This window comes from Netta rufina (assembly GCF_964035555.1).
Source record: "Netta rufina genome assembly, chromosome: Z".
Classification (NCBI taxonomy): Eukaryota; Metazoa; Chordata; class Aves; order Anseriformes; family Anatidae; genus Netta; species Netta rufina.
Genome location: NC_140126.1, coordinates 75489593 through 75514889, shown reverse-complemented (window position 1 = coordinate 75514889; position 25297 = coordinate 75489593). Strand labels below are relative to the sequence as shown.

General features: G+C 35.0%; 1 protein-coding gene across 1 annotated transcript in view; it reads right to left on the bottom strand.

Moving 5' to 3' along the window:
- Positions 1–25297, bottom strand: part of ADGRV1 (adhesion G protein-coupled receptor V1) — a gene marked incomplete at both ends in the record, with an annotated part of 271966 nt that overhangs the window by 164239 nt on the left and 82430 nt on the right. Inside the window, 21 exons of the mRNA XM_084304820.1 lie at positions 651–768; positions 2686–3533; positions 5586–5721; positions 6121–6292; positions 7524–7667; positions 8446–8919; positions 9779–9928; positions 11540–11779; positions 12889–13108; positions 13730–13931; positions 15163–15311; positions 16977–17209; positions 17596–17781; positions 17920–18058; positions 19551–19674; positions 20267–20384; positions 21666–21830; positions 22473–22652; positions 23348–23530; positions 24006–24179; positions 24946–25154. Of these exons, the coding sequence (XP_084160946.1) occupies positions 651–768; positions 2686–3533; positions 5586–5721; positions 6121–6292; positions 7524–7667; positions 8446–8919; positions 9779–9928; positions 11540–11779; positions 12889–13108; positions 13730–13931; positions 15163–15311; positions 16977–17209; positions 17596–17781; positions 17920–18058; positions 19551–19674; positions 20267–20384; positions 21666–21830; positions 22473–22652; positions 23348–23530; positions 24006–24179; positions 24946–25154 (4564 nt within the window). The remainder of the gene's footprint in view (positions 1–650; positions 769–2685; positions 3534–5585; positions 5722–6120; positions 6293–7523; positions 7668–8445; positions 8920–9778; positions 9929–11539; positions 11780–12888; positions 13109–13729; positions 13932–15162; positions 15312–16976; positions 17210–17595; positions 17782–17919; positions 18059–19550; positions 19675–20266; positions 20385–21665; positions 21831–22472; positions 22653–23347; positions 23531–24005; positions 24180–24945; positions 25155–25297) is intronic.

Genomic DNA, 25297 nt, shown 5'->3' with positions numbered 1-25297 from the left:
ACTTTAGGAAACAAACCACAGAGGTAACTACATTCTTTACTAGTCAAAATCAACCAGGTAAGTAGGTGAGATCAGCTGAGTAAGAGACTTATGTTTGAAAGACAAGGATGTTGCCAAGGACTTTCATTAATACTATTAATACATTTGCCTGGTAAGCCAGACAGAATCTGGCTTTCCTGCGAGCTTGAGGAACTTAGAATACTTGAGCATACTTGTCTAAAATATGTGTAAATGTGCAACATGTACATGCGTTAGGAAAACACAGTATCTGTGTGACTGAAGACATAGTGCTGACACTTAAGCATTGTCTTAATTGCTCATTCAAGTATTCCAGCCTACTATTCCTACCCAGTGAGATGAGAATTTTAATTTCACCTCGAGCACTGTAAATACTTTATGTTTAGCAAAACTTTCAATTTTGCTGCCTACTGGCGTAAATTGGAACATATTTGCGTTTTCAATTTCAGTTTTATAACAGTGACAGACCTAATCACATCTAAAAGCCAGTTTGCCAAATTCAGGGTAATCATTAGAGGAGCTGAAAGCCAAAGATTTATTGCAAAACTGTATGATAACCTCTTCTGCTAACAGCAGCATCCTTGGTTCAACAAGCATGTGGGAGGAGCACTTGAATTAGCTGTTGTCTGCACCTGTTTGGTTGTCTTGCAACAATCAGCAGCACCTCTTTGTTCTCAGAGTCTTCATCAAGTACAAGACCACTTTGTACTTCTGGAATGAATCCCAAAATGCCATTCTGAAGATCACTTCCTATGTAGGAAGCAGTCCAAGAAATTAGTTAGCAAGAAAGTTAAGCTGGGACTAAATTATATTTTTAACATGGACAACTGATAAAACAAATATATAAAATAAAAATAAAAATAAAAATAAAAATAAAAATAAAAATAAAAATAAAAATGAAAATAAAAATAAGAATAAGAATAAAAATAAAATAAAAACTAGGTATCAAAAGTATACATCAAGAGACCACCAAAGGGTACCTTAAGAAAATTTCTTCTAATGTTACTATTCTTAATTTACTTTCCATATCTATCCAGAACTTCAAGTGTTGGCATTTCTACATTTTATTTTAACCAACAGAGCAGAAGGTTTTGAAAGTAAATTCCTTATGAGAATCCTGGCAGCACCCCTGCACATAAGCTTCTATTTTCAGCAGCATTCAGCAAAGCGACTGAATTTCTGTCCCACGACTTCAAGAGACAAGGTGTTACAGTAATCAAGAACAGTTTCAAAAAACATACTTATAATTACCTTATGAGATACTCATACTCGGTCTCAGCTATATTATTTTACATCTACCATACCCGTTAAAACATATTATTTCTAAACAGAGATGGACATCAGTATGCCCTTAGACAGGCAGTGCTGTCATGGTTGGTTATGGAATAAAGACAGGCTTCTAAGGACATGACTTCAGCTCCCTTATTCAGCCCACCCAGAATGTTGTTGATTCCATTCATTTTCCCAAATTGCTATGTTAGGTTTTCTCCTAAATCTTTAATTCAGTGCAAGAAACTGTGGAGCTGGAAAACACTGTATTGTTCTCATGAGAATATAAATAGCTTCAGCAAAGCAGCAGTGGAGAAAAAAGAAAAAAAAAATAAATCCTGGGCTAATGAAAGAAAACTAATGCCTCTTCACAATGTCCCATAAAATCTCACTTTTAAAGGATTTCTCCTTATGCAACTGGCGTTGTTGCTTTGCATATGGGAAGGTAACCTAGTTCTGATGCAGTGCATGTTTAACATCAGCATACATACCAACCATTAACAGAAACAGTGTCTCGTTTTATGCATGCACAAATATGTAATCTGTTGTATCTTTCTATCTATATAGTTAAATGCAGATAGATCCTTTGATGCTTCTCCTTAAACCGAGTTGTCTCCTGTCTTACTTTGTGCACACGCTTTACTCAGGGTGTAACTCTGGAACATGGTAATACACTTCTGTGGGATTCGATACAAGTTCAAATTCCCACCCATGTTTATGCACACACTTATTTGTTTAACCTGCATGTATGGCCAGTTGATTGCTTGAGTGGTGAATTTCCGAAGCTGTGCACATCCATTTTAAATGGTCTGTTCCTGCATACCTAATTTTGGTCACCGCATACAGTTACCCAACAGCAAAGTTCAATATCTGTTCCCACACCTATCTTTCATTGTTAAGACAATTTGAATACACAAAGCTTCCAGTAAATGCTGTATCTTACATGTAATTTTCTTGATTAGCCTAGTGTGTTCCAATTCCCCAGTAGTTTCTTGAAGTTCAATCTACACTGCTGTCAAACTTAGTTTATATTCAGTGGAGAAGTCTGATAGATATTGAAAAGCTGTTTTTAAAACCTAGCAGAAATTGGAGCTTTCTCACAGCAGTGTGCAGTGACTGAAGGAAAAATTCTTTCCTAGATACCCATTCAAGCACAGTCTTATCTTCCATCTTCAGAAGCAGAGTATAACTAACCGCAGAGTTGAATTACACAGTATAAAGACGTGAAAACACATTACCCTGTTTTTACACGTCACAGAATCCCCATCCAGTGTGAAGGTGACAAAAAACAACCAAACAAAAAAATGTGATGCCACTACATATGAAACAAAACATAAAAAATTGCTATATTGCTAATATAGCTAAAAAAAAAAAAAAAAAAAAAAAAAAAAAGGCTACCTGCAATAATTACTGTAGCAAAAGCAGCAAATCCATGTTCATCCTTTCCCTCCACAATCTGAGCTCCACATTCAGGATCTGAGAGGAAAACATAGAACAATTCCTGTCCTTCAGGCTCATCATCATCAAAAATTTTTATGGACACCTTGCTTTCTGTTTCTCCATCCAGCAAAGTCAGAGAGACTGACTGTTCCTCAAAATCTTCTCCTTCCATTGCCCACGTGAAGTCTGATTTTCCATAAGCATTTTCAAAAGGATATGAATGTATTTCACTCTGTGCACTTACTCCACCAAAAGTTTTAACAGTTACTTCAATATTACCAGTAAAGCCCTGGGTCCTTCTGATACTAATTATTACTGTATTGGGAGTACTACTGTTTGTGTCTTCTTCAATATAAACCAACTCTGGCCCCAAACTCAGTATTCCATGAAGAATGTCATTAGCGAGGATATTAATTGTTGCAACACTGAAAGCAGGATTCAAACGTGGACTCCAGTCAGGTTTCACAGGTTGAAAATCTAAAATTTCCACAGCAGTCAAATTTACAAAAAAAAATTCCTCCATTTCAGAAACAGCATCGTCGATTATTGATATTTCTATTGTGGCATTTGTCTGAAAATGTACAAATATAAGCTCTCCGTTATAGATAGGTCTAAAGTCCTCTAGTGGTTTGGCACTTCCTGGAGTGGTCTGATATGTCAGTTTAGTGAGATTACTTTGAAAACCAAACAGTCTTTGGACATGCAGTGTGACTGCCTGAACATCTTCTTCAACTGAAACAGTTGTTGAGTTAAGAGCAAACTGAAAGATCCCCATTGGCTCAATTTCAGCTGTTTGAAATCCTGACCTGAAACAGAAAAGATATTGAAGTCAAGAGAGCAAACATGAAATGCGAAAATTAAAACACCCAAGCAGAACAGCTTCCATTGAACAGCCAGTAATGGTTGTAAGAAAGCAAATTAAAAGAAAAATGTGTAATAGTAGAGGGAAGAAAGAGCAGCCATACAAGGAAGGATGTAAAAAGGTTCTTTGAAAAATGTTTTTGGAATGATTGTGTCAAAGAGCCTTCCACAAGCTTTACACATCCTGAGTCAACACAGAATACAGAATAAAGGATAAATTAAATAAGGCCTTCCTGAGAAAATGTAGAGGGAAAGGAATGTATCATGTATTTCTACTGTGGATACAATACAGGAGGACATACTGCAATACAGCCACTCTGAGTAATAATAGTTTTAACCACAGCATGCACTTTCTGTATGAGGTGAAAACTGTGGACTAAACCAATGTCAGCAGATCTATTTTAATTAGGAAGCAAAAGAAGTATGAAAGCTATTTTAAGACTTACAGTGGGGTTTTGAAGTATTAGCCTTTCCCTCTCAATATTACTAATAGTATTTTTTTTCCAGATTTGAACCCCATTAGCAATATCAATTTGAACTCGATTGTGTTCATGTAAAACATATCTCCTTTCTATGAGAAAAAAGCACAGAGATGAAAACTGGGTTATTCTGCTTTCAAAAGAGCCTTTACTAAACCTTGGATCTTACACTTACCTCTAAAACTGACCCATTAGTCGGTGCTGTGGGTTACCAAATAGCACTGCAATTACAGTGTGCAATTTTCATTAATAAAATCCATAAATTTCCATCACGAGGGGAGTCAAAAACTCTTTAAAGTAATTGTCAGCTTTGCCTCCCACTCCATCTTGTCTGAAGTTTTCAAAAAAAAAAACATTCTTGTACACTCAAGATTTTTAAATCACTTTATGGTAAATAGGTGCTCTGAGGACACCAGTCCACAGAACATACAGGCCTAGGAGAACAGGTCAGTCCAAGAAGTTTAGCCATCCGGCTCATTCCTTACTTCCTTCAGATTTGCCAGTAAAATTGTAATGTGAAGAAGCAAATACCTTTCTCCATATACAAGTTTGTTCTAGGTCCATTCATCTTATGCCATTTTTAATCAATAAATTATCAATAAATAAAGAAGAATGAAAAGAAAGTAATTTGAAGAAAAAATAACAGCCTAGCTGAGATGGAAGGCTACAGTAAATGTAATGGTTTTGCTTTTAAGAACACACACATGTGCACACATACATGTACACACACACACACATACATATATAAAATGAATGAAGTAGTTTCTAAGCATATTGCTCTCTACAATTACCTGAAAGGGAGTGGTGGGAAGCTGGGGGGGAGTCAGCCTCTTCTCACAGGTAACTAGTGATAGGACCAGAGGGAATGGCCTCATGTTGCACCAGGGGAGAGTCAGGTTGGAAATGAGGAGACATTTCTTCTCAGAAAGAGCAGTCAGGCATCGGGACGGGTTGGCCAGGGAGGTGGTGGAGTCACCGTCCCTGGGGGTGTTCAAGGAAAGGTTGGACCTGGTGCTTGGGGACATGGTTTGGTGGGTGACATTGGTAGTAGGGGGGTGGTTAGGCCAGGTGATCTTGGAGGTCTTTTCCAATCTTATTGATTCTGTGATTTTTGTTTCAATTTATCTAAAACAGTGTTTGTTACCTTAGATTATCTAACTATGGATTTTTAGGGAGACTAATGAAAACTTAAGAGTCCCTTTCATTCTTCAGCTTCCTAGCTAAAGCTGTCAGTCCTTTGTTTTCTTAACTGTCCCCATAGATTGAGATATGTCCCAGACACCATGGATTCCACTGGCATGAAACAGACTGGAATTTGAGAGGAGCCTCAGTCCTGATAAAGTCAGGTCTGCAGTACTGATATTTGATTCCAGCTGAGACAACATTTATGAATTTATCAAAAAAGGCACTACATCTTCCTACCTATTTATAATTTAAAAGGGATTTGTATAAGGCATATTCCTGCATGCAGGTTCTTACAGTATCTGTGCAACTAAAAGTTATGAGTAATAGCCTTACCTCAGGCGAGCCCCACCAGATGCATTGCTGTGCACCGATGTTAAAGAGATGGCAAATGTCTCATGTTTGTTTATGCTTGGAGTAGCCTGAAATGAGATTACTTTACTTTTCTCACCAGCTGAAAATAGAACAGTACCTGAAATAAAAGAGATGCAAGAAAGAGAACACAAATCAAAACCACTAAATCTGAATCCCCATTTTACCTGGGAATATACTGAGACAGAGCCTCTAAAGGCAATTCCCCTCCATTTAGGAAGAAGAATCTGCACAAGGATCTTTTTTATATAAAGCTGTCCATCAGTGTGCAGCATTGTGCTTACCTCTCAGACATGTATCTATGAAGTTTAACTCTTTTTTTGTTGTTGTTGTTGTTGTTCATAAAATGAAAATATTGCTTACAGATAAAAATCAGGTCATACAATTTCATCCTAATCACACTTCATTAATAGAGGAAACGTGTATAGGTACCAATAACTGAAAGGTGATATCACCACTTAAGCCACTTTCACAGCTCTTTCCTCAAGAGAGTACTTACCAAATGTTGGAGTAATATTGCCTGGCTGAGCAAAGTCAGTGATCAGGTCTGGTGGGTATCCAGAAATCCAGTTAACTGTTACAGAGCCATAAACACCCTCTCTGGTTATGACAGCCTGACCTGTCCCTGCTACAATGTCTGCAAGACGTAAAGTAACAGATTCAAAGCCAACCTGTGGAAACATCAATTTGGATAGAGAAAACTGAATAAGAACGGGCATATGTGCAAGTGCACTATATATTTTGAAGAAGGCATTTCACACTCATAAACATAGTTGTGACAAACACAGATATATGTAAGTGTACTCTCTCTACTTCTCTCTCTCTTTCTCCCCCTTCCTCCCTCCCTTGACAAGTCTTTAACAATTCTGCTAAATCTGAGATTTTTGAGAATTAGATCTCAGGGAAATTAATAAATATTACTCAGATTTCATTACTAAAAACACTAAACATAGCATTCTGTGTCTGTTGTTTACAACAAATACCCTTAATACAGTAATAGCTGTATTACTACACATATATGCATAAAGCTAGAATAAATTACTGTGTATCCAGTACAAAGTTGTTGCCATATGAAATTGTTAATGGGAATATTTTTGCTAGTGTAATCTACTTTTCTTTTGGTTTAAGAAGCAGATTGGGCTAAAAGCATAATTCTCACATTCTAAAAGCACTGACAATTGGATATATTATATGATAGTATATAATATTTACAGTAAAACAATTTCAATTGAGTAATTATAAACTAAAGAACACGCTTTGAGAACAAAAAAATATGTAATTAAAATATAAGCAAAATGTGAGGGCCAAAAGCACAGTGTGCTTTTGTCTTTGCCTGATACTTAAAAAGTAGCTGAAGCATATACACTATATCAGAATACACAGATTCTTTTTTCCCACTATCTTATAAAGTAGCCAGAAACAGAATTTCTCAGAGATTAGCCAAATACATTGTTAACTGCTTTAAAAAACAGAATGACATCCACCTCTTTTTGCACATACTATTGCATACATGCCATAATCTAATTTTGGGCAGCTGTACTTAAAGGAAAACATTGTCCAGAATTAGTTCTTTTTCCTTTAAGTCTCAGAACTTCCATTTCATATAAACAAAAATATAAATTAACCATAATATTTACATTATCTATTGTAACTTTAAAAATATGTATCATAACTAATAGATAAAGAGACATTTTCAAGCAGTACTAGCAAATTTGTATAAGAATTTAAAAAAACATTTCCAGAAAAGTTAACGCTTAGTATAAGTAAAAACAGGAAAAGTTGCTCATTAAATTGGCTGCAATTACAAAAACTTTATGGTGTCAACTGAATCCTCACAGCAGTTATCTTTTGTAATGCAGTGTGGTAGCTATGCTATACTTTGGCCTGAAATGTTATACTGACCTGCGAATTGGCAGCTTCCTCAGGAATAAGCAGAACAGCTGACTTTGCTTCTCCTAATATTTTAGGCACATCCTTGGCACCTCCCTTAACCAGGCTTACATTAATCAGTTCCAGAGTAAAATTCAAGCCCGGTAAAAGAAATGCCTTTGAAAGAGAGAATTTAAATAAAAAGGTATAAAATTTAATTCCACTAAAACATGAGATCCACCACTTCAAAGAATTAAGCAGCAGACCAATGTGCCTTTTTTATTCCACTTGCATACAAAAGCTGTGTTTTCAAGACAAGCATTTTATTGATTACCTTTCTCAAAAGAACTACAGACAAAACATCAATGTTATGAATGTGATTGATCAGCAGTTTGTTAGACTGTGAATTTGTAAAGCAACTATTGTCACTTTAATAGATTGTGACTGACATGGTGGGCCTCGGCTTGATTTTAATCCTTATGATTCACCACAGTGTGGATGTAAAATGGTAACAATAAAAAACTACTGGCAACACAGAAAACTGAAGATAACATATCTGCTGCTTCACGTGATCACTATTGACAATCCAAAATGGAAACTTGAGAAAGTATTTGGATGCATATAATAATAAAATATGGAAATGATAATAATGCTTATCAATGATGGAGGGAAAAGCTGAATATATGAACATATATATACTATGTACTATGTATACAATATACTATATATGAACATATATATACTATGGTATAATGCACCATAGTGATTTTGTAAGATTATGTAAAAATATATTTAACTCCACTTCTATTCCATAAATTCATAATATTAAAAAACCTTCTTTGATGTTTCTTCATAGTGGATTCTGTTGACTCTAGTTATCTTATTACAGATTTGTATTGTGATTAAGACAAAAGTAAACAATAGATATCAAATAATCTAAAAGGATAATACAGACCTGGCTGCTTATTGGCACTCTTTTCACTCCAAAGCTGGCACCATCTTTTATGGCGAGGTATCCCTCTTCATCCCCAGGTGCAGTTAGTGCTTCTTTGTGATGAGATGAGATTTGGTACTGAATGACCACTTCTCCAAATGCCCCAGCATGCCGAGTTACATTGATCTGAACATACCGATTGAGATCTCTCTCTGTTAATACCAACTGCTGATCAGAGTACAAGGCGAACACCCCATGAGGATCATCATTTGCAAAAACATTGATCTTTGAAGTTCTTCTGTCTTGGTCTAAATCTGCTCCACCTTCTACCGAAATCAGTTGCACTGTGTAGCTCTCTTCCAGTTCTGGAACCTCATCAGGTAACAGGTAGATAATTATCTCAGCTGTACTCTGCTGGTCAGCAATGACAACAGATCCTTCTGTCATAAGAAAGTCACCCGTGATGTCAGATTCACTATGTATTTCCCAGTAAACCTGAAATGAATTTAAAAAATTAACAAAACAGAAGAAAACAAAATTACCCACAGAATCAGAAACTTTCACATTCAATATTCGAAATAGAGAGGATATGGAATGGATTGGCTTTAAGTAGATAAATTAGAAATTGTTTTAGATATGCACAGAAAGAGACATACAGGCTGTCTTGCAAAAGGCGTGTGTGTTGTTTCTCTAAAAATATAACTTTCTCATCTGTATATCTTCAGAAGATTTATTTAAAACTCTCTAGAATCTCTGAACAGTGTTCAAAAATTATTTGTATTTTTACACCATGGTATTCTTGCTGGTTTTCCTCCTTTCGAGACTCTTCACATGAGAAAGCGGTCAAGAGTCCTCATTAAACACAGCAGATGCTTTTATTAATTGAAATAATGATTTAAAAAAACGTTTAAAAAAATGTTAAAAATGCAGACTTCTAAAATAATTTAGTTAAGTAACAATGTATTGGTTCAAAAAAGTCCATTCTTACCTTTAACTACAGCTGGAAAAAAAGTAAATTGTGAGGGTCTCAAAGAAAGCTTCCTAAAAAGTGTGTTCTGTTCTGTTCTCCCATCAAAAGCGCAAGGAGAGATGGACAGAGAAAGGAGAGAGACAAGCACTGCATTACTGTTTCCCTTTTTTCTTGTTCAGTGATGAGACTGAATCTGACTTTCCAAACCACAAGTGCTGAATTTGAGCCCCTTGCTAAAGTCAGTCAATGAGAACTTTTCAAAAATGAATTTGAGCAACAAGTAATTGAAAGTCATGGAAAAATTATTTCCTTTGTCCTCCATATGTTCGTACTGATGATTTCAGGTTGTACTGCTTATTAGGAAAACAATAAGAGTGAGAGTACCGTTATGTTTCCCAAAGTGCCTTGAATTCGTCTGAGAAACAGTGGAATACTTTGTGGCCCTTCCACTGCTGAGGGCTCTGTGTAATTCTTCTCAGACAACGATTCGGGAGCAAACTGTACGATTCCATTGGGATCACCAAACTTTTGTATCTGTAAAAAAGCAAGCAAGCAAACAAAAAATTAGAAATGTAGACTGAATTATATTCTTGCTCAAGTCATTAAGATTTTTGTTGCCAGGTTCTACAGCACATGTATCTACTAGCTCTTCATAAAGAGTTTTCTCTCTTAAGATTCAAGAATACAGTTAGAATAGACTGTGAGGAGAACAGCGACAACAAAACCAGACAGAGACAGGACCATCAGGATATCAGAAAGGAGTGATATCAAGCTCACAAGCACACACTCACATGCACATGAAGACTGTTACATAAAATCTGTGGATGACTTGCTCTTCTGTGAGAAGATCCTACAGTGATACCTGGAGAATTCTGAGAAGGTTCTAAACTGAGCAGGCATCAAAATAATGAGGTTATCAATGAAAAGGCAAGCTTGGGCTTTAATAAATTGAAGCTTCACATAAAAATATACGGCAATGATGGTTCTATTCACTAAGTTGAGCCTCGCTCAACTGTAAACAACTTGTACTTTAAAAATCATCTAAATACATTTGAGAGTAAATTAATTTTGAAAGGATTTAGAAAACATATCTCCTGGAGCAAGACACAGAAGAAAAACCACACGTCCTCTTTTCAGTTTTCAGCAAACCTGCCCAAACCTGATTGATGGAAACAAATGACAAAAGCAGACAAGTATATTTATGAGAAATCCTTGCTGCAAATTTATTCTGAAACTTTTGCTGCGAATAAAAACTTTCAGAAAAAGACTAAAAATCCAGTGTACCCTCTAAGTTTGCCCTCTGCCCTCAAAAGACCTGAAGAGAAACGGAGGGAACAGTATGCATACAGAACCAGCAACCCGAGTAGAAGTCACTTTGGTTGGTTTTGTGTTCTCACGACACCGACATAGTCCTGACAGACCTAAAGGCTATGTAAAGAATCAAAGTGTTTTGCCCTGGGTTAGCTATGCACAAACCTCAGTGCCTACTGAGAAGAAAATTCAATGGCATGCAGGGTGAAACACTCCATTCCGAGGAAAAAACTAGGTCCCTGACAGAGAACATGAGGAGTGTGTGGAAACAGGAGCTAATTCCATCAATACATTTCTCTACAGACAAGAAAAACAAATAAGTCCAGTTTATAGGAAAGATTTTTTTTCTGACTTCTGTAAGAAGTCTCATAAATATTTCCTTAACTGCAATGTCCTTAGAGCAAGTATTTGCCCTTGACACCTCCTCTGCCTTCTCCAACATATGTCTCTCCTGCCTATCTGTGATCTTCTCATTTCTTTTACAAAAGCTAGCTATAGGAGAGGTAGAAGTCAAAACAAGGGAACACACTGTCAGTTGGGAATGAAGACCCAATCCATGTTCCAACAAAATTCTGCAAGAAAAAGGGCCAGGTCACGGCTTAGGTACCAATTATTACTGATAGATTATTTACTTTTTATTTTCTTCTTCTTTAAGAACTAAAGCCTTAAAAATACATGTGAGTAGTACAAGGAACAAGAAAGCCAAATGACAGACAATGCAATTGGTATGATTAACTTTTTAAAGTTTTGCAGGATAAATACCAGTATCATTGATGTATCAACAGAGGTATCAGAAAAAAAAAAAAAAAAAAAAGAAAAGCAATAATGACTTACTATTAGTGTAACATTGTTTGCCTTAGGATCTATTTCTGTTTCACCTTTCCCAAGGCTCAGTCTAATAACAAATATCTCCTGAACTTCAACTTCTTCATGAGGATGGATTTGTAGATTAATAGTTCTCAGACCTCCTTCTCCTTCCCCAAAATAAAATGATCCATTCACAGGGTCACCAATGTCATCATTCAAAGGAGATAAAACCTCTTCCGAATTGGGTCCTAAAATGTCCCAATTAATCTGTGGAAGATATCAGTCTTAGATATATATAGTGGTGATATATTATAGCAGTCCCGCAAGGGACCATAAACGACAAACAAAAACCTGAATCTGGTAAATAGCTATGTTTATATCTTTGTTGTTAATACTGTTGCTAATGAATTGCTTCTGGGAAATCACACAATCCTTTAGAAAAATAAATGCAACAAATTATACAAGTAAATTGTGAAGAGATTGCTACAATGCCAGTTTATGAAATTTTTAATATTAATAAATAGAAAAGAAGAGAAACTGAAATTTCTTTACTATATAATGGGGAATATACAGGACAGTTTCTATTCCTCTCTTTCCAAATTTGTTTTGCAAAGCTCCCCAAATGAGTACTCATTCCATGAAATGTCATATGAAGACCTAAAATCACAAGCATTTACTTAGCAATCTGCTAGAAGTTTTTAATTCCTCAAATGATTATCCATACTTCTTCAGCCTGATTAAAAGCTGGTATTTTTGAATTTTCCTGTAATTAGATTTGGTTTTGAGGAGTTCATATTCAGCACTTTAACGTTATTTTTGTTTTGTTTTCCAGTTTTCTCAGATTTATTTTCCAGTAAAAAGACAAAAAAGACTCTAGTAAATTTTACATAGAAAGAGGGAGAGCTCGTGGTCTTTAATGCCAATGTTCCAGTCATTTGCCAAGACTGTTAAAGACCTACCTTAGCTCATGTTTATACCTTTCCTTGTCAGTGGTCTGGGACAGAGTTAAAAAAAAAAAAAAAAAAAAAAAAAAAAAAAAAAAAAGACTAGAAAATTCACAGTAAACAATTTACTGAAAAAAATGACCTGCTTTATGAAGTGATTCAACTGAATTAACCGAATGTGTGAAATTAACCATACTTGTGACAGAGTTACAGAGTTAGAAGCTAGTTTAAAACAAAGCACAAAAGACAAAAAAAAAAAAAAGCAGAAGAAAAGTTTAACTACATTTTCTGTTATAGAGCAACTACAATAAATGGATAAAAAGGCTGGAATTATCCCACCACAAATCAGTCACAAGCTTTTGAAGGAAAATGCAAGAGTTTTTTGACCTAGTGACTGAAAAGCATGCAGAGTCTTTGACAGTGAGGGCCTACCTGTGTGTCTCCTAACAATCTTCCAGTTCTTTCCAGCACCAGGGACACTTCTATGGGTGTATCAGGATTGGGAAGAGTAATTCGGCTTTGGTTGAGAAATCGTACAATGCCCTGGGGGGAGTCGCTTTTAGCAATAGTGATCTGGCTCACTAGGTGGAGCCCAAGGACTGCTCCACCAGTGGCTCCTGTGAGCTGGATTTCAAATTGCTCTGCAAATTCACTGTATGGAAAGAAAAAAAGAAAAAAAAAATAAAAAAAAAAATAAAAAGAGAGGGAGAGAAAGAGAAAGATCATTAGGTAGCCAAGAAAAAAACAGTTAAAATATACCTAGTAATTCAATTAGACATCCAATTGGATCTGTTCGAAGATATGAAGTCAAATCTGTACACACGCTACAGAAGATTCTTCCCATTTGCAAAGAACAGTGGTATCTGAAATAAAAATAACGTTCCTCCTTTTTATGTTAAATTAATGTGTTGTTTTGATTTTTTTTAAAGCAGTGAAAAATATTTTATTATTCACAGTAGTACTATTAACACCTAAAAATATAGATAATGTAACAAAATATCTTGGTTTTGCATAAAGTTTTAAATGAACTATGAGACACTAGTAATGGCTTTTTTCCTTTTATATTTAGATGCTTTTTTCAGCACTACAGCAATCTTCTGCAGCACTGCATTCTCGGCACTGAAGCACTGCAGCAATTCATTCTATTCTATGAATCTGCTTTTTAATTCTCATTCTACATGTAAGCATACTGCTCATTTCAAAATATAAATTAAAAAAAAAAAAGACTTCTAAAAAGTAAATTAGTAAATAAACATCAGAAAAAATTAATTACCTTTCTTCATCATCAATAATAGAGATGTATATAAAAGTCTGGTTCTGGCCATGATTAAAAGTGACAGAGGTATTGTGGATTATATAGTCAACACCATTGGGAAGTGCAGAAATGCTTCGAGAAAGAAAATCAGCTGTTACATATCCATAAGTTCCACGCTTCCTCACGACAGGAATCATGACTACTCCAGCATCTTCCTCCACTGCAAGAATAATTGAGATAAAAAGTTATCACAGGTATGTGATATCAAATCTTTTAAGTATTGTGTACAGAAGTCCATTTACCTTTCAGTACTCACTAACAGGATTTTCTGAAGCTACTGTGAGCATTACTTTTGAAAACTGAATACAACGCATCTAACACCACTTTAATAGCAGCAAGCAGATGTTTCTTGTAGCACAGTAGCACATGCTTCTTTAATCAAGATGAAATGAGGTTTGTATTCTAAAAACTTCATCACACATTTTTCCCACTCAAATTTTTAGTCAGTGGTTAGTGTATCTTCTAACAACCAAATCAGTAATAGGAAAAAAAAAAAAAAAAGTGTTTTACTCTGCTATAACTTCATTTGTACAAATGACAGTTTACTGTTCCTTTAAAAGAAAATATTACACTTTAATGTACGTTATCATATTACAGTAGCTCATTTTATCTTCAAAGATTATGTAAAAGCAAATCTTTAGGATTATGGAAAAGTCTACTCAATGTGATAAATGAACAACACTTTTAATAGTTTTTAAACTGTTAATTAAGCAGAGAGACTACCACCTTGGGAATAGCTTAGGTTTGTAAGAAATATTCAAAAGCAACCTGAAATGGAGCTAAGTTAAGGATCCATCAGAATACTGATAAGGAATGAAAATATTGCTGCTGATATGAAAGGTCAATTTATTTCTTACATGTTTTTATCATCTTCAAGGGAGCAATATAGAGGTTTCAATTGTTCATGGGCATATATATCAAGTCACATTAGTTATAAATTCTTAATGAAAATATAAACAACGAAATATGTAAGTGAAGCAATGTTTATAACTTCCTATAGTAATTTCTACCTAGAAATACCAAAGTAGTTTCAGCATTAGTGTTTAATGTCCCAGATGCAACTTGAGAATGCAATGAGTTATAGGAGACCAATTCTGTTCTTATGATGAAAAACAGTGAAATGTTTAGTGGTCTTTTCCTCCTGTCCCCTCACTCTCGAACTTATTGCCCTAGGTATATAAGTGAAAAAAGTAAATAAATCTGCACAGTCATGCTTTTACTATTTTTACAGTGACAGAAAGTATGAAGAAAAAGTACTCAAGAACTTATTTACAGATGTTTATATAGTTTGCATTGGAACTCGGTGTAGATGTTAAAAGGTAACTCAAAAATTTGTGACCTGGTCACAGGCTTATCTTCTAAGCTACACTGAAAACTTAGGGTAAACCTACCTTGTAGATGGATGTACTGTGCATCAAATTCTATGACGCCTTCTGCATTGTCACTTTTTGCTATAGTGACTCGTACTGTGGAGATATTTCCTATTATAGGGGGTTGATCCACCTGTAGACCATTTTCTTTTATGGTAAAATCAAATCCACTTGCAAGAATATAGCAAATAAAAGAAAAGAAAAATTTTAAATCATGTTAAAGTTTTAAGATGCATGTATGACAATTTAATGATTACCACAAATACTTCTATTTTCCGAGTGCAATCACTGAAGACTTTCTGGCCACACCTTCTCAAACTATTATATATCTAAAAATAGTAGTTTATTTCCAGATATATATATTTCATTTTTTTAATTTCTCATTTTATCTTTTTTTTTTTTTTTTTCTGTTAGTACTTCATGCAACTTGAAACTCTAGCAAATATTAATGAGCTCATAATCTGGGCAAAGATTAGCTATTAGTGACACCTATGCATTACACATGACAGCGTGCTTTCAAAATGAAGCATTAAGATCTTGAATCAGGAAAAACTTAACTGGTAATTCTTTGTAAAGGTCACTCCCATTGCTATCTTATGACATGGCTATCACAATGCCCTGTGTATGTACATCTCTGTTAGAATCCAAGACTTTGATAATCTTTCCTAATACAGTCATTGTTAATACAAGATATTAATACAACTTCTTACAGAAACATAAATTAAAAAAGCTAAAGGGCCAGAATTTTACAAAACTTGGTTGCACACCAACAGAACTCCACACAGTGACAAGTTGCCACATGTGCATTTTTATTTCTGGTAACATATTCACACATAGGAGAATCTACTGCATCATGAATACAGAGACTTTAGTTTTCATTCACACATATGAAGTGAGATGTACAGCAACTCCAGACACTGCATATTTACTGGAATTCATATGCAATGTGGAAATTCCAAATTGTCAGCCATTCTAAATTAGGACATTACGTTAGCCCAGTAGTGTTTTCAGATATGACAGAAAAATATCAAAACCTGGGATTTCCATAAACAACAACTGTACTTACTCTAACATTAGACTTCATAGTTACAGGTACAAAAATATGATTTTAAACATCAACTTCCTGAGGAATATGCCAGTGTAATTTCAGCCACATATGGCACTACTATCTTTTTATCATGAAACTTTGTGAGAGTTATCTTAATGCTTGTTTATTCTGATTTACTATAAGTATTACTGGTTGGGCAGAAACACCATATCTGGTGCTTCATTTTAAATAATAATCACTTATATTTTTGACAGGATGTAAGAGATGATGAACTATATACAGTAAGTAAAAAGAAACCAAACAGAAATGTATTTACCATGCAGACCTGAAAGTCCCATATTGTTACATCTGCTTGAGATGTAGCACTGTATTTTTTGTATTCTCTCTTTTGGTAGAAAATATTCTTTCTGGTATTTCTAAACCACATATTGTATTTGTAACTTTACAAGCATATCCCAATTAAACAACCATATTTTACTTATCACAGTGTGTATGACAATCTTGTCAAAACTTGTTTCCGTACCTTTTAAAACACACAAAGTGTACTTTTTCATGGAATGGATGCAACATACGGACTTTTATCTTTAATTAATCTCAATCAGCAAAATATATATGCTAATGTTGAGAAAACTGAGATAATCATTTCTATCATGATCTGTCTTATGAAATTTTACAGTAAAACAGCTGAATACCAGTGGTGACTTTAGACAGCTAGATGAGATCCCATATATAGCATGTTTTTCTGTTTGTCATCGACCTTGTGTTCAACAGAGGATTTTATCTTTACCTTCCTTCAACTTCCACTTCGGTAATCATCACTGAAAAGTCTTCAGGACCTTCAGGAATGTCATCATCATGAATTTCAACCACAATCATTTTACTGTCCTCAGCTGGTTCAAACAACAACTCCCTTACCATGGGAGTGAAATCAATTCCCTCCTCTGCAGTCTCATTTATTATCTGAAACCAAAGACGCACTCTGCCATAGCATCCCCTGGAACGCACAATAGTGATGTTAACCTGAGGGGAAAAAGGCACTATTTAAAAAAAAAAAAAAAAAAGAAAAAGAAAAAGAAAGAAAGAAAGAAAAGAAAAAAAAAAAAAGGCTTTGTTCTTCTGTTATAGTTGCTTTTAGAAGACTGTTCTAAAGGTATATTTTCAATAGATTCTGATAGATAACAATATCTGTCTTTAATAAATACAGAGTATATGCAACATAGTAGATGGAAGTCTTCCTCAGAGTTATTAAAATTCTCCCAAAACCACAGATGACCATCAAGGAGACTGTGCTAAGATAAATGCAGGAAACTGTTGATTTATTTTTCTTCTAAAGCTTAGCTGTAGAAAATAGCAAGAATACTGATTTCTTTGCATATTTTACATATGAAGGAACTTTAATCTAGTACCCATTTTTCTTCTTCTGTTATTTGCATTAATTCCCTTGAAAATGTAAATTCTCCAAAAGGAAAATCACTGGCAGCCATAGTGATATTTGCTTTGCTGCTGGATTCATTTATGAGTGCTCCATCACTGATTCCGGTTAGCTGAAACTGGTAGTGACGCTTCTCCTCAGGGTGGTTGTCATCTACAGCCTGGAGAGAAAAAATACTGAAAGCTAGAAGTATTTAAAGTATTTCCTGGGTGACGTTTATAATTAGCTTCTAACCAAGTAACCATATAAATTAAAGGAAGCACTCAAAATAGCTGCTCATGTAAAAGTTCTCATATACCTGTATGAGAACAACGGCTGCAGACTGCCTGTCTTGCATTGTCAAGGTCCCTGATATCTCAGTAAATTCCGTGTGATGAGAAGGTGTTATATTCCAATATATTAAGATCTCACCAAAAATTCCTGGGCCACGTGTCAGGCTGCAGGTAAGAACAGAAATGCAGATTTTATTTTCCACATTTAATAGTTAATATTCAGTCTAAAGACAGTGTATCACATTGTTGTGCATGACAGAAATGCTATTAGCACTGTGAAGATGAGTTCTAATGTGATAGCTCACTATTAAGACAGCTCACTTTACAATTCTCTCTTCAGAGAGACATTTCTGCAGCTCTGTTTTATTTCCCTATGTTGGAAGGCATCTTAAGCTGTGTATGTCCAGAGAGCACGGAAGTTTCCTCACACTTACAGCCCAAAGTTGGGGACTGAAAACTGAATGTTATTTGTTCCATTGTGTGTTTTGAGAAACAGTTGTGCGTAGCAGAAGCAAGGCAGGACTGAGAGGTAATGCCCCCAGGCAATTTGTTTCTAAGGGGTAGAATACCCACTATGCCACTAGAATACTACAGTAAGACTGTGATCTGCTGGTTCTCTAAAAAACTAAAGCCTAATCCTGTTCATGAAATCAGCTAACTAAGTCATAGCAAAAATTTGCCTGTACCTAATATGATCTATATGGCACAACTACTGCTGCACAAAGCATCCTTTTATCTTTCATGTGTCTCAGGGCAGCATGAGAAACTGGTGTTTTGCTCATATTTGAGGTTCTACCAGGATAAAGTTTCATATTCCTTTTTCAGCAGAACCACAGAAATATTCTGTGGTTTATGTTATAAGGGACCTTTAACAATCATGTAACAACCTCCTTGCCATGGACAGGGACACCTCCCAGCAGCCCAGGCTGCCCCCAGCCCCATCCAGCCTGGCCTTGGGCACTGCCATGGATGGGGCAGCCACAGCTTCTCTGGACAACTTTCAAGGTGCCTCATCACCCTTATAGTAAAGAATTTCTTCCTAATACCTAGTATTAAACTGCTCTCTTTCAGTTCAAAACCATTAACCTTTGTCCTACCACCACAGACCCTGCTAAAAAGTCTTTTTCCATCTTTCTTATAAGCCTCTTTGTGCACTGAAAGGCTGCAATAAGGTCTCTGAAGGTATGGTAGCATCTTCATTTCTTTCTCCTGTTTTCAGCTGACTGACTGTAGCAAAATAATTGCACCTTGTTTCAGCTAAAAAACAAGTTACTACTTTGGTTTTGCTAATCATCATAGCAAAATAAAAAAATGTCCAGGAACCAGCCCTGAAAAGCAAAATTAATCTTTAAATGTCATTGATTCCTTTCTTTCAATTAGAAAGAAATTCTTCTTTTTCCTTTAATTAATTAAATTTGTAAATAATTTGAAGACTAAGAATAATATTTGGGGCTCCCCAGTCATACTGAACGGACTTGATACATACATAGCATATTCTGCCCTCCTTTAAAAACACACATCCAACTTTAAAAATAGTTCTCATTTTAGAAGTGATAATGAAATGCAGCTCTCAAGAAATGCTTGCCAAATGTGGAGTCTCACAGCTTCTCAAACTGAACTGTTGTCCTTTCTTTGGAGAAATAAGTGATGTACCCACCTAATAAGGGCAGTTCCATTGTAATTTCCAGAAGGTTCTCCAATCAGAACATGTTTGGATGAATGGGCTATCCCAACAACCCCAGAAGCTCCTTCATCACCCATAATAATTATGGTTGCCTGCCCTGTGAAAAGAACACAGCTTGTACAGTAAATAAATTTAAAAAAAAAAAAAAATACAACAGAGAGCTAACTTGAAAATGTTGTGAATTTTAAGGAGACTCTGTGGAATCCTTGGACATTTGCAAAATTTGATAGGATGAAGCCCACAGCAACTTGACCTAACTGAAAAGTCTCCTGTTCCCTGAGCAGGGTTTTCCACCAGATGACCACCCTTGATGGTCCCTTACAAATGAAACTAATCCGAGGTTCTTACAGGTCTGAAGCTGGTTTTGATTGTTGCTTCTTCTTGTTAAAAAGTCCTTTTTGCACAATGTTAACTTCTTTGTGGTTTGTTTGTTGTTATTGTTGTTTTTGTTACACCTGAACACGAAAGTCTATACCAACAATTAATTTAGAGTGAAAAATTATGACCTAAAATTCTCATTGATTTCTTCAGACAAGTAAACAACTTATGAGAAAAAGACTGACATTTCAAAACTGCTATTAACTGCACACAACATATTTAGGTACTGCAGACTAAACTAATACAAGCAGACTTACTAGAATTGTTGTACAACGTGTCTCAAAATATAACATAATTAATTAATTCTTTACCATTTACAGGGGATATTTCTGCATCACCAGCAGAGACTAACTGTATGGTAAATGTTTCATTTCCTTCCAGGATGCCATCTTCTAGTGCACGTATAACAATCAACTTCTGGGATTCAGTCTGGATCACATAAAGATATTTAAGTTGAAACTAAACAAAATACACTATTATGAAGAAATATATATATATATATATTTTCTTTAAGAAATTGTGTTAAGTATGCATATTTTTGATATATTCTGTAAACTGGCTTTTTTAAATGAGAAATCTCTGATTCAGAGATTACATTTTCTCATAGATTAATGCATAGTAAAAATTGCCTCTCAAACATTATGTTGCACCCCAGAAATGCCCTGGGTATATTCAACTGAATAGCAATTTAATTATTTTTAAATTATATATTCACGTGGAAGTTTTCATCTTAGAGGAAACTTTCTAAACATAATCTTTTCCAACAGAAAGTACATATTCAATATAATGTATAAACTCTAGTAATGTTATTAAGATTATATGTAACAGATTACAACTAATTCCTTTCCAATCCACATTTTTGACAGGTGGCAAACATTTAGAAGAATATACGAAAAAAGTAGACACACATATAACTTTAGTAGGTCATACGTTTGTATTCTTGTAAGTATGGACATGTAAGAACTTCAGAAATAAAAACTACTTCTAAGTCTATCAGTAGAGATGGGCAAGTAAAATTTTGGCAGATACCAGTGTCTTACAAAGAAAGCTGTATTCCAGCTGGTTAAAAGTAAAAAATATCAAGTATCCCTATCTATTTAATGCTGAGTAGCCTATATATGCAGTTATAGCCTAATTATGTGCTATTTTAAAAGACATTTCTTCATTAAACATTTTTGGTAGCCTGTAAAACACAAATATTAAGATGACAACAACATCCAATACTGCAGCTCCTGCTTTAGAGCTAAATGAAACTCCTCCTTGTCCAATTTGAAAGTCACTTAAGTGACTACAGTGACATTACTTATTTTTTAAATCTGAAAATGTTGAACACTCATTTATCCTTCTTACCCCTTCAATTTTCCTTTTTGATAGTATGATAATGCAATGGAATAACTGTTCCTGTAATCATTCTTCTCATTCAGTACATTTTTGTTCCTCTTAATAGTAAAAACAATTCATATTTGAAGAGCCTGTCTTCCTGATGATTACATTTCTGCTTTAAAAGGAGGATGACAGCTTTCCTTTTCAGTCCGAAAAAATGCCGGATATTGCTAACCCAACCAGTTCAAACTGGCCCTTTGCTGCTGGTATCATACTTAGTAATTCCTACTTTTACAAACACAAAACAACTATGCAAACATGTCCAAGAAGAAGAAAATATCTGTAAATCTAAGAATATTAGATCATTTATTACAATACTGGACATACCTCATTAAAGTGAAGGGTACCGTTCAGAGGGGTCAGATCATGTCTTGCTGCTTCCTCAAGAATCCATATCACTTTGACTGCTCCCCGTCCTCCTTGACTCCGACTTACAGTGAGCAAAGCAACTGCAGCAGAGTCATCAGGTGTCTGAGGTTCCTTCACTGTCACCTGATGAATAACAAAGAGGAGGTAGCAAAGGTTCAAGTCATCAGTACTGATATAAAAAAATAAATAAATAAAAAGTATATATCTATCTATATATATAAATGACAATACAAACTAAGGACAAGAGTAAATATCAACAGGAAGATAATAGACGTAAGGAATGTGTTGAATTCTGCTAGCAAAAATGAGTCACTCAAGTTATTTTTGTATGCCCTATGATTCAAAACAATTACAATGAGTCACAATCAGGCGCAGCACCAGCAGAATGGAGAGTAGAATCACTCACTGTCAAGCAGTAAGACGACAAACGTTTTCTAATTTTTTTTCCAAACTTTCATTTCAATAATACAGGTTATTACAAATCCATTTTAACAATCAACAGAACATGAAAAATCCTATGTGGAACACCCTGAATTATTAGCACATTGAATTAAAATTTACTCATGCAGAAGTCTAAGTCTATGCTGCTGTGCTTTCATTGTTGTTACCATTCTTCACAGCCAGATGAAGACAAGTACTAATATGCCTTCCATGAAAGAATCATCTTCCACTTCAATGAAAGCTCGCCAAGATCAGTTATGTGTTAATGACACAAACCCACTATCTTGCTTTTGCACAAAAGAGTACAATCCAAATCAAACTCACATTCTTTTCTTCAAATCCAAATACTCCAACAGGGGAGTCATTGGGTGGAATGGCAACAGTTACCAGGATATCATCCCCAAGTCTTGCACCACCAGTTACCCTTACTAGGGCAATCTTGAATATTTCAAGGAACTCAACTTCACTGTCATCTATTATTGTAATTTCTATTTCTCCTGCAGCCTAGGGAAAAACAAAAACAAACAAACAAAAAAGTTTCATTTATAAAATTCTGAGAATATTTTGAAAAAATGTGAAATGCAAAATAAATTTTATCTAATAATAGATAAAAAAAACATTGGTCAGTTGTACTTACCATACTTGTATGTTTATAAGATAACAAAATTTCAGGATTGTAAACTAATCAAGTCTTGTATGTTAAAACCAGAGGACTGTTCTAGCTTGATAATCAGTAGAACATGCAGGCAGACAATATTGCACTTTAGCCACAATTCTTCTCAAAATGTATATCCTTCTACTGCTTTTCACTTGACATCAACATCTTTTACGTACAGTAAGTATTCCCAAGGGAAGCATGAAATTTAAAACTGTGTGTAGAATACAACTGAAGGAACATATAGGCTTATTCTGAAAGTTTGTAGGGAAGATGTTATAGATTTTTAGCATAACAGGCTTTATTATTAGAAATTATGTCATCTCTTGTGAAGGTACCAAAAGACATACATCCCTACCTGGTCAATACTTACGAACATTCTGTTTATCCATGTTAAAGCACTATAGTTAAGTCAGAATAATTATTTATAACCCTAAGGCCATATGATGTTTTCAATGAATGGATGCAAATTCTACCGGAGGAAAATGTGAGAAAATCTCAACTTTCTAACCCAAAGACAATTCAATTTTTAGCAAGTGCATACCTGCCCATCTGCAAATGTAAGGTTTCCAGATGATGGTGTGAAGTCTTCAATGCTAGCAGTTAAATGAATGGCTTCCCAATACAGAGTTGATGTCCCAAACTTCCCAGCCTGTCGAACAACTGGAAGTTTCAATATATTCTGTGGTGGCGGTACCTCATAACCAGCAACAGTTCCAGTTATATCCTGTAAAATCAACAAGAAACTGCTGAGTGTCACAGCTTTTATTATGTTTTATTTATTTATTTGCAGGTAAGAATAAACAAATAAATATATAATTGCCTGTAAATTGGTCTGATTTTAGCATTGACACTGCATAGCAAAAGTATGGGTTAGATGACCTTCTGAAATTCCTTTCAGAATATTCTATGACTTCGATTTTAGCACTTCCACCTCCCTTATGAATTTCATACATTTAACTGTGAAGAAACTTTCAAGCATGAACTGTTTGTCTAGTATCTGTTTTTTTTGTTCCTGCTCTGGCAGGGGTATTGTCCCCTTTTCAAGATCCCTTCCAATCCCTAACATTCTTTGATTCTGTGATTTATCCAGAACAATTTAGTGTCATAAACCCTATTAGAACATTATAGAAAGTAGTCTGAAACTAAGGGCTCTCCTGCTGGAATGCAACTTAAAATATTGTTCATTCAGATTTCCTTACCTTTGTAACATTGAAACTAAATATTCCTCTTGCATCATCATTTTCTTCAATTGTTATTTCAGCTATTTCTAACCCAAGCCTCTTCACACTTGGCTGACCTCCAGTGCGAGAATCGACCAGCTGCACATCAGTAATATTGATTATAAATCCTTCCTGTAACTCTGGAACATTGTCCTGGAAAAAAATAATTTTAACTGTCACATTTTTTCTATAAAGCACTACAATAAAAATAGAAAGTTATAAGGTTTATAAAGTTATAATACATGCAGAAAGATGATCACTTGTAGGTTGCTTACTTGTAGGTTGCTTTTACTGTTCAAAAATTCCCAGTACTTGGGATTAGTTAAGCACTTGTTTGCTACACATCATGTGAAAGATAGAGGTTATAACTCAGCCTTTGCTGAATTTTAGAAACTGAAGCTGGTAGTCAGATTCCATATCTGTTACAATGGTAGGAAATACTGCTGGTTGCTACTTCTTTCTCCTATCTGTAAGAAAGCTGGCCAGATTTCAGAGACTAAGACAGAACTTGAAAAGTAATACCTCCATTCTTAATATATTTAAAGAATTTATATATTTTTAGTGAAAAATTAATATGTCTCAAACTTCAGAACAAATCTGTTAAGAGTAAAATATATCCTCTGAAAAAAAACAAGTTGCAAAACCAGCAGGTACCTAAGATATTTACAGTTGTCTCCTCTTTAATTAATATATATTCATTTGGAGATTACAGCAAAGCAAACTATTTGGTTCTTCCCCAGTAGCGAGTACATGAATTCTTTTGAAATAAATGACTGCAATTCATACTAATTTCCAAATATCTGATGATGCAAGAATCCTTCCTTATCCTCCCCTAGAATACTAAATCATTCTTTTTAAATAGTGATAATATCTTTTTTTAAAAGACATCATAGGCTGAAGTTGTTGTTAGACTACTCACAGGCAAAATAGTGATCATGACAGAAGTTATTGTTGCATTCTCTTCCACAATGATTGTCTTCTTTTCTATTATATAATCCTCATTCTCTGTTGCTTGGTTGGAGAGGGGAAGCTCAGTGTTAGGCTTGGCACTCAGCTGAACTGCAATCTCTCCAACAAATCCTTGTTCACGAACAATTTGTAAAGTAACAGTAGTTGAATTCACTTCTCCTATTAAAAGGAGGGGGAAAAAATCAAGATGTGATTGTTGTAACTCTTGCCCTGTTTGATTTCCAGCTTGCCTAATTGTACTGGATCTGATTACAAGAATCCACTTCAGCTCTGCTTAGCAATACAACCATACTTGGATAACT